At 41.7% G+C, this 10,706-nt stretch overlaps 1 protein-coding gene across 2 annotated transcripts in view; it reads right to left on the bottom strand.

Annotated features, from left to right (window-relative positions):
• Positions 1 to 1,465: 1,465 nt before the first annotated feature.
• Positions 1,466 to 10,706, bottom strand: part of LOC133361692 (guanylate-binding protein 1-like) — a 71,345-nt gene continuing 62,104 nt past the window's right edge. For both annotated transcript variants that reach the window (XM_061580681.1, XM_061580682.1), the window contains exon 14: positions 1,466 to 3,882. In XM_061580681.1, the coding sequence (XP_061436665.1) occupies positions 3,757 to 3,882 (126 nt within the window). In that variant the 3' untranslated portion in view covers positions 1,466 to 3,756. The remainder of the gene's footprint in view (positions 3,883 to 10,706) is intronic.

Here is a 10,706-nt window from a genome sequence, read left to right as displayed (position 1 = left end):
CGATATATCTCAGTGGGCTTTACCTGTTACAACAAATATTCTATAGTTTAGTAGTCCTTGAGCTGCTTGCAGGTAGGATCATTGTTTTCATAGCCCCCACTCACTGTGCTTAGATTAGTCGTCCCTAGAGTACAGCAAATCGGGGTTACCTCCCTGTTCCCCTCGCCCTTTGGGAGGCCCCCGCACTTCGACGTCAGGGTGTCAGATGTAATTCTTCCGGTTTAGTTTAAAGGCGTCGGGGGGCGGGGCACATAGTGAATTTATCCCGAGGTCTGCACCCCCTATGGATGGCCCTGGCAGTGGCTATGTCATACTGAACATCTGTGGAAAAGAGCTTCATATGTTATCGGATTGCTCCTCCAGTACAAATTAAAAACAATAATTGATAGGCGTCGGGGTGTGGGAAAAATGGTAGAGCAGGAGTAGTAGGCCAATGCGTACTCGGGCCTGTATGTATTTGTGATAATGCAGATGCTAATGTTGCTGACGATGATGATGCAGCTGATGATATTGCTGATGTTGCAGATGATGATTTTACTGATGGTAATTGTAGCTTGGCATAAAATTTGCAAACATGTTAGCATGTTTTACCACAAGTGTAGTGGCATAAATTAGTAGTATAGCTGGCAGGAAAGGGGATCAGCGGCTTACGGTAGCCCTGACGTCAGCATGCCAGGATATATACCAGAGGGGGATCTAGGGGAAAGGTCACAGAAGGGGCGGAGCGAGGCCACGCTGGCAGTATAAGAGGGGCCCCTGTAGGGGCCCTAGGGGCTGTTGTTGAAGTGGGATCGCTGTTGTGCTGCTGAAATCTTTGTCACCATTCTCGTCGTCTTCACCATTTTTCTTCTCATCGTCTCCGTCTTCACCATCTTGGGGCCCCACCAGTCAGGCGGCCTACCAACTGTCCTGACTGAGTAGCGTCGTCGCCAATAGACATACTAATAGTTAGGAGTGGTAAACCCGATGTTGCTGGTTAATAACGAAGTGCCACCAAGTCTTATTGTCTCCGAGTTAGTCACCACACAAGTTTCTGTATCAGAATCTTCATTTAGACTGGAGGAGGTGGAATTGATAAGTTATGAACCTCTTTTTTCACAGATGTTCAGTGGAGTTGAGTCAGCAAGTTACAAATATGTGTGGTTAATGTCTTGTAATAGGTTTAGATTTTTGTACGAAGATCTTAACGCCTCCTGAAACATTATTTCCAGAAAGGGTAAAGCTTATACTTTATGTAACCTTGAATGTGGCAAAAATATTACTTAGAATTCTAGACAATGAAGAAATACAGAAACACACCGGTTGATCTCTAAAATAACTTTATTACACAATAAAGGTGACAAATCACATGTTAGTCATTGACCAATACACCTTATATCGCGAAATGTTAAACACATTCACCAAATTCTTCATCAAAGAATGCAATAGATTAGGTGACAACCAAACAAGAGAATTAGAAAGTTTTTCAAAAATCAATCAACAAACGACCACCTTCAAGCAATCAAATACAGAGATACACATTGTGTAAAATACTAGTTTCACATTGCTTTCATAGCTTACCCGAATTAATTTGATTTTAATAGAACGAGCATATCAGATCTAAGTCAACGAAGAGTTTAAACAAAACATAACTTTGAGGAACATCTGCAATTGAAGTATTGCCTGCATTAAACGAGAATGCCCACCTTGACACATATGTCTGCGTCAAATTATACATTCATGATTGATTTGGGTTAGGCCACAATGATCTGACCAAATCTGCGTCGTTCGATAAAACCTACACAGCAAACAAACTAATTAGAAGAGCAATCCAGAAAGCCAGTCACTTTGCCTTTCTGGGTCATTCCTCTGACTTACTATATCTTGTGCTAAAGATGCCTGCCTAAGTCAGACCTAACTGAGCAGAGTAAAAATTAACCCGTAAAAACAAAGTTTTTCACTATAAATCCTTTATATGCGTGGCGGCTAGAGTCCTCTCGTCCTCTGGCTTGAGATGGCTGCCACCTATGGGTCAGATGATTGCCTGCCACCATTAAGCAATTGGTAATTAAATATAAAAAAAAATTTCTAAAATGTTGAAAATTTTTTGGAAATTGTTTTCACGAAAATAAATTGTCACACACAACGAGTCTGTGTGCAAAATGTCAGCTCGATTGGATCACGGGAAGTGGGTTAAAAAACGACCGAAAGATTTGCACGGTCGTAAGCGCACAAGCAAGCAAGCAAGTGAACTTAATATAAAGGATTTAAAAATGGCTGGATTTATATAGTATATAATGTGTATGAAATGCAATCGAATTTTTTCTTAATATAGTATGCATATTTAGTGCTATAGATTATGTTTCATAGTATATAAGGTATAAGAAATTTAACAAAAATGTTACGGAGAATATAATGCAAATTAAATTTAAAGAATGTTATATAGTCATATTCCGCCAAGATCCATCTACTTCTGGATCTAGGCATCTCCAGCCATCACCATCTCTCTTAATCCTGCAATGTGATTATGCAACTAGCCACCTCTTGAAGGCCCAATCCCTTTCTTGAAGGCCCACCTCTTTTTAAACGTCCACATATTTGGTAACGGCACCACCACTTACTTTAAGATACACATCTTTCTTAAAGGCCCTATGCCTCTTTTCCGTTGGCTTTCGAGTGACACTGAGCTTTAGAGTAACCAATTTATGTCAACGATATGGATAAAGTTGTACATACTTGGTACTTATTGAATTTATTAAAAAAATATTTGAGAGGCAAACTATACCGTGCAATCTTAATTTTAGAACTTTCGTGACTGCAGGAATTATTATTTGGTTCTTTCGGTTAAGTCACGTGACTTAACCGAAAGAACCAAATAATAAAACTATACCGTGCAGTTAGGTGGGAATAAGCGTATTTATCATGTAAATTTTCTCAATATATAAATTGAGTGGGAACCAGTTAAGTGTTCGAGAGATACGGAAGGGATAGTTGTGGCAGGATGAGGAGCCGTACACATTGAGGTCCTCTGGGCAGAGTCGTCCATCGGAGGGTGTGGGGCCTGGAGAAAATCCCACTGTGGGCACCCAGACACCATAAAACACAGGGCCTGGAGCCGTCACCCCGATTTGCCGTACTCTAGAGACGGCTCTGCTGTGAGTCTATGGGCAGTGTTGAGTGCATGGGTAGTGTCGAGTCTATGGGCAGTGTTGCGTATATGGGCAGTGTTGAGTCTTTAGGCAGTGGTGAGGCTATGGGCAGTATTTTTCAGGGCCATCCAAAGGGGAGTGCGAGGCCCGAGGAAAATCCGACTGTGTGGGCCTCTCGAAGCCGAATAGTAAATCGGAAGTTGTACATCTAACACTGTGACGTCGAAGTGCGACCCCGCCCCCCTCCAAGTGTGAAGGGAAGATCAGGGTTAATCTAATCATTTTATTATAATGAATTATGTTCATCTGAAAATGTGCAGTACATATTACTGGTTAGAAGACTGTGGGAGATGCCGAATGTTCATAAACAATTCTATTCAACAGTGGATTTATCATGGCTGATGATGAATGAAAAAAATGTTCAGCCTCTTGTAATTTCACTGCTGGATGAAGTGCTCCTCATGTTTTATTCACGTGGGTTGTTTTGCCATTCTTCACCACACTGGTCAGTAATATCAACCAACATGGATTGATCGTGGTTGATAATGATTATTGGCGAATGATGGGTGATGGTGTTCATATGTTTCACATTTGACCTGCAGCATAATTGCATCTTCACCAACCACGCTTAGCTGATGATGCATTTTTTATTTTTGTCCATCTTCTCCTCGTGGTTCTGCTCTATGTCTTCGATGTTTTCATCCGTGTGTGTCTTGATCACATCCATATGCTTGCTGAATAACTTCAAAAAGCTCTGAAAGAAAGTCATAAAATGCTCATCACCGAATTTATTTCATGGAATTAATTTCTAGAGGTGACCTCAGTAGGAGGTGCAATGGCCGAGCGGTAGCAGGTTTGCTGCTTGTTGCAGGCGTTAATGGATCAAGAACATCAGCCACCCTTGTAAATACTGGTGTATGTATTCATCATACAGAAAAGGCACTGTTAAATACCTTGTGACATTCTGAAAATAGTAGGCTATGTGTTCTGCCATGAAAGTCCACGTTTTCAAAATGATATAAATTAATCGACTGACAGACTAATGTCCACTTCCAGATTGTGACAGCTGTCACTGAGGGTTCTCTTGAACAGACTCGCGCAGATGCATTGCATGGGAGGCCGCAGTAAACATAATTCATATGAAAAAATGATGATAATGATGATGGACGGTGATTATATTGTTGACAGGAGGGGATAGGGCTCGCCACCAATAGCTGTTGTACTGGTACAGCCCTTTTATCTATACACTGCTTGATGAGGGCATTACCAAGCTGTGCAAGCCGTGGGGGATATTTGACCCCACTGGTCACTACGGGTTGGTGATAGGAGGGAGCTTAGATGTGCCCACCACTTAACCCCGCTGCCACCTATGACAAATTGCTGTGCATAGTGGTGCTTGCCCATCTAATCACTATTCTTAGGTGTTTTCGGTAAAGTCACGTAGGTAAAACATTAAAAATTAATAAAAGTAAAATAAAATAAAAATCACGACGTTTCGGAGGCAACACAAGCTTCCATCTTCAGGTGGAACCGTCACAGCCACGACAGTTGTATCAAGTAAATGCGAGATTGCAGGAGCTACCACTCCGTTTATATAATGGTTGGAGAGGGGGGAAGGGCCAAGTACAGCACACTTTTTTTCATATGGTAAGGTGAGGCTTAAGAGGGTGAGCCTTTGTTATGGAGAGGTACGGTTTGTGACTCAACATGTGACAAGGAGAAAACAACTGAACATGGTAAACCTGTAATAGTTGTCTGTCAAATAAGATTGGCCAAATAAGTGTAGTTAAATCTTTTTTGCATGGTTAATCACATCTTTCCAATGATTACTCAGTTTGTAACCATCATCACGGTTGAAATTATGTCCGTGTTTGTGTTTGTTACAAACTGAATAATCATTGGAAAGATGTGATTAACCATGCAAAAAAAATTTAACTACACTTATTTGGCCAATCTTATTTGACAGACAACTATTACAGGTTTACCATGTTCAGTTGTTTTCTCCTTGTCACAGGTTGAGTCACAAACCGTACCTCTCCATAACAAAGGCTCACCCTCTTAAGCCTCACCTTACCATATGAAAAAAAAGTGTGCTGTACTTGGCCCTTCCCTCCTCTCCAACCATTATATAAACGGAGTGGTAGCTCCTGCAATCTCGCATTTACTTGATACAACTGTCGTGGCTGTGACGGTTCCACCTGAAGACGGAAGCTTGTGTTGCCTCCGAAACGTCGTGATTTTAATTTTATTTTACTTTTATTAATTTTAATGTTTTACCTACGTGACTTTACCGAAAAAAACCTAAGAATATGAATCTTTGCAGTCACGAAAGCTTCAAATCTACATCTAATCACTATCCAGGACCATTCCTACTTAGTATCCAAGATCTGACCATATTTGGCAGTTTCTGAGTAATTTAGCAATTTTGACATTTTTATTCTTGTTAGTTTTGACTTTGGTGGTGTGGTGGTGCGGTGGTTTGCACAGCGCACCTTGAACCCAAGTTCCCCTTTCCAACCCACACTGATGAGCATGGTGAAGTATGGTTCAATAATGCCCACAGTCTACATGGCAAGGGGAGGCCCTCATTCAGTAGTGGACTGAAACACGAATATACTACTCCAGCCATTGTGGCCCTTAACTTTCACTCAAACGTCATAAATTATTGTTCCTAAAGTGATAATTTCTTAGAACTGCTTTTTGTGTTTATTTTTTTCCTTCCCCTTCACCTCCACTTAGCACTGTTGGCTACGTACGGTGTGAAGAAAAGTTGAACATACATACAAACAATTACAGATATGTGCTAGATGCACACAGCTAAAAAGCACAACTGAATATGAGTACCGAGGACAGTTATTCAAGGTAGAACGGGATCAATATCCTTAAATAAAGAGGCAGGCAAGAGCAAGTTCGAGAGCTGTTGGAAAGCTGAACTTGATCATGTAAAGCAACATATCAATGTGCATAAGAAGGATTTTAATCCATATCTACTCCCTGCTATGGCTTTTGGATCCTAAACAAAGGCAGTAATAAACTAAGTTGAACACAAACTGAAAAGTGTACAAAACATAAAAAATGCATGCTTGGAATTACACGTGAATAAGGGAACAAGTGTTAATTAGAGACATCACTTGGCTGTTGAGGTGAGTTGGTAGCTCAAAGATCTGAGCACTGAGGCAGCTGGCACCTGTGATTAAACTGGGGTTTCAAATGTAATGAGTTGATAGTTTCAGCCTTGTCACCAATGTTATCATGAAAAAACGTAAAAAAATAATTAAAAAAAATACAACAAGGAAGGAATGTCATGAATATATGCATGGATTCTATAATGATTTCAACATGTAGGTATCTCCAAATATCTCTTTCCGCTGTACGTCAGGATTGAAAACATAACCTGCTATGGTTTGTTGTTTAATATGGTGACAAAATGGTGAAAGTAGCATGGTCTTTTTCTTGAAAATTAAGTGTCATTTATACCTCCAGGTTAAAGATAGTAATAGCTTTGGGAGGAGCTCCGCGAATAGTGTCCAGTCCGCTGGAGAACTGGTATGTAGTGATGTTGTTCGCGATATATTTTATGTTTGGGTGGCGGCAGTCAGTGCACTGTGGGTCATCTTTAAGTTCCCACTCGTGGAAGAGTTGTGCACAGCAACCAGTCATTGGTCTGAAGCGGTTGATGGATCCACCACAGTTTTATTGGCAATCCAAAGCCTCAGTGAGGCTTTATGAGGAACCTTCAGCAGACCTCCACAACGTTCACAGTGGTCTTCAGCTGACCCTGCCTCTCAGACGAGTTTGTGTAGGGTCGAGCAGGTCTTGGTGTAATGGGAGATTTACACTTTCTAAGATTTTTTTCCCAGTTAGTTTTGTGGCGTGGCATCCCACCAGAAGTTTGTTAGCATAAGGTTGGCAAAAAAAGGGTTAGTTACTCAATAGGAGAGCATTTAAGTTTGCCCATTATTGTAAAGGATGCTGTTGATCTGGATGTCTAATTCCTTCGTGTGGGTACTCTGCCAAGACTGGGCGCAATACTCATAACTGGAGAATAGAGTAGTATTGGTAGTGGCTCCCCATGCTGTAGCGGCCATTTTTTGAATCAGAGACCATCTGGTCTTTGTTGTATTGTACATTTTTTTAATCCTTTATATTAAGTTCGCTTGCTTGCTTGCGTGCTTGCGTGCTTGCTTGCTTGCTTACGACCGTGCAAATCTTTCGGTCGTTTTTTAACACACTTACCGTGATCCAATCGAGCTGACATTTTCCACACAGACTCGTTGTGCGTGACAATTAATTTTCGTGAAAATTGTTTTCCAAAATTTTACACTGTTTAGAAATTTTTTAAAAATATTTAATTACCAATTGCTTAATGGTGGCAGACAATCATCTGACCCATAGGTGGCAGCCATCTCAAGCCAGAGGACGAGAGGACTCTAGACGCCCGTTTCATGATGACGCAAATGTTGACTAACCACATGGCATGAAATCCCTGCCCCCACGCTGTACAATGAAGACTATTTATAGAGCAGTTAAATTGAAGCCGCAAGGTTCTTGAAAGTGGTAAAACGGGTCAACGCTAGTGCCCTCGGGAATATACGGGGCATGTCAAGAGGTGATCTTACATATAAAGGATTTATAGTGAAAAACCTTGTTTTTACGGGTTAATTTTTTTTGAGATGCAGCCGTCTAATGTTAACTCCAAGTATTTAGGGTATGGCTTGTTTTTGACATGGTTTCCACAGAAAGTCACTTCCAACTGCACACTTATGTAGTGGTTATTTGTATAGTAGATTGAGACAGTTTTGGATAGAGAGAAAACGACATTGCCACAGTAACTTCTGGCAGGTCAAAAGCTGGCTTTTTAGATGGGAAGGTGTGGCTTGACTGTAGGCACAATGCGTGTGAGTGGCGTGTGCTCCATAATTTGTATGCTGTCGATTGATTGTACCTTGAGGTCTGAGATTCTGGTTTTACCAGTTTCAGCAGAGCAACGACTCTTGCTCCCTGCCATGGTCTGGAGATTGTATCACTTAAAATAACAGTGGTAAAACATAACTGATAGCCAGTTTTAGCCAAGATGTCCCAAGTTCTTGACGCATTTGGGATACATGTTTTTGTTTGCAGCAATTTAGGCTATGGTGGCACATAGTGCATCAATAATCTCTTTTCTCGAGTATGGACGGGAGAATGTGGAGCTTGTTGGTAGGCTCTTTTGGGTTGTGGTGAGATCTTTGTGTTCATCTTGTTTATGCTGTGTGTTTATTGTGGCTTTTGTTCAGGCGAGGTGGTGAGTCAATGTTGTTAGCGGTGACTTGGGACTCCTTTTTATAGGTAGTATGCTGGTGCCAAGATGGTGAAGGAGATTTCACGCTTTGTGGCTGGAATGTGCAAAGTTAATCTCCTCAATGTTTCTCACCCTCACTGTTATCAGGCTAGATTTAGTGTCTCTAATAGCGCTGATGCCTTTGCTGTATCACCAGTTCTTTTAAACTGCTTTCAGGAGTGCATTGTTTTCCAGATCCCAGCTTAGAGTGTCTGGGGATGTTGTTGGTGGCTGCTGAGATGATGGCAGCCGACAAAATGTTGTGGTTATTTGGAACTGAAACGATGGTTTGTGGCGTGATTTATGTTTTGGCCTGGAAGGCTGACTAGTTAGTTTTTCGGAAGTTAAAGCAGGCAACTGGTTTGGATGTGATCATCTACATTTGAATCCTCGTGTGGATAACTGCTGGTCATTGTTGGCATCTAAGGAATAGTCTTACGATGTTCTTCATTCTGAAGAGTGAAAGGCTATGGTGACCTTCGAAACAAAGTAGAGGTCTCAGTTGTATGCCCGTTTCCATCGAGCAGAGTGTAAACTGCCTCTCTATGTATGGTCCAAAAGCAAATCGTTTATGGATGACCAGTCCATGAGTTGATCTCTTGCTTCATTGTTTCTGACTAGTCCAATTGCAGAGGATGACTGATAAAGTCATGTATACCATTGAATGGGCTGCATAAGGAATACTTTGGGTTGGCCAAAAACTCTTCAGCGATTTGACATGTTGGTGACTAACACCTGGCCGCTTCTGATGGTGTTTGGCAATGTTTTTTTAGTGATGACTCTTTCTGTCACCTCATAGACTGCAAGCGGTGGCTTGATGTAAGTGGAAATGGTTGATGTCATATCCGTGGATTTTATAGCTTGTGAGTCGGTTGTCCTCGGCATGGGTTTCCTGGATCACAACAACTTCAATGTCTTCATGATGTAACACTTGGCCAGCACATGACACTTTGTATGCGAAAGACTTCCATGTTTAGACGATACACTCATAATGCAAGTCCCACTTCTCTGGCTGGTCTTTTGACCCTGAACAGGACCGTTTTTCGGATGGGATTTACACATTTTAACATGAATATATAATTGATTTCTAAAAAGACTGAGGTGATGGAATTAGTCGTGCAATATTATACGTAACAAGTGGGAAGTGTAAAGGCTACCATCTCCAACCCAGTAGCATGATGCACATTAGAGAAATTATATTGACTATTAAAGAAAAGTGCATGGGTTTGTACAGGACATGGCATAGCTAGATGAGATGAAGTCCAGGCCGCAAATCAAAACATATCCTGGAGTGACAGCCAAAGAAGGGAGTGCTTTCGAGAGTACATCCGCTGAGAAAATTTAGTGATAACATTAGTTTGTGTGTGGGTGTGAGGTGGATTGCTACATCACAACACTGTGGTGGTTGTGAGGAATGCCATTGGGGGAAGACTGATTCCATTTGCCTGTTTCCCTCAAGGCACTCAAAGCTGCCACATCAGCCAATGGGGGCTTTGGATGGGTGCAACGGGCTGATAACCCGTACATCTTCAATAAACTTACTAGAAAATCACCTTTGAAATACTAAAATAAGCTTGTGATGGAGGCCTCAGGGGTCATGCGTCTATGACATATTTTGGCCAAAGGGGACTGAAGCCACACATTCGTGGTTTCTCCATAAATGTTTAAACACTCACTGTGGAGGTGAGGCTGCCACTCCTCTCTTGGGACCTGGACTGGTACCACCTGGATCTCTGTTGTATCCAGGAGGTCCGGTGGACTGGTTCTGACTCAGTCACTATGACGGGTGGAAAGTCCTCTACTCAGAGCAGGAATCTTCCAAACAACAGGGAGTGGCTCGTCTTTTGAACAAAATCATAAAGGGGGTTTGGGAGGATGGCAATGAGGTGTGGGAAGCTATGTCCCAGGCTACTATAGGTTAGTCCCCCCAATCAATCTGAAGTGAGGAATGATGGTGGTGGCGACTTACACACCAACTTAAGATGAATATCAGTAGAGGGTTCAAAGAAAATTGCAAAAAACTACAACATTTCGATCGCAAGATAAGCGGCCATTATCAGGAAAAGGGGGTTAGCTTCTAAAGGCAAACTGTTTATAAAGGTTTGATATGGACGTAGCCCAAATGTCAGCAGCATGGGCGGGGCAGCCAATCTTAATGTAGGTGGTGGGCGGCGACCGCGACAGTGGTGGGTTTTCCACCAATTAAAGGGGAGTATTTGCATGCAACTATTATAAAACTAATAGATCTTTTAACAAAC

Source organism: Lethenteron reissneri, unplaced genomic scaffold, assembly GCF_015708825.2.
Source record: "Lethenteron reissneri isolate LAM-NWPU_2019-01 unplaced genomic scaffold, ASM1570882v1 scaffold_120, whole genome shotgun sequence".
NCBI classification, from domain to species: Eukaryota; Metazoa; Chordata; class Hyperoartia; order Petromyzontiformes; family Petromyzontidae; genus Lethenteron; species Lethenteron reissneri.
The sequence above is the reverse complement of the archived record's forward strand: the minus strand, read 5'-3'. Positions and strand labels throughout refer to the sequence as shown.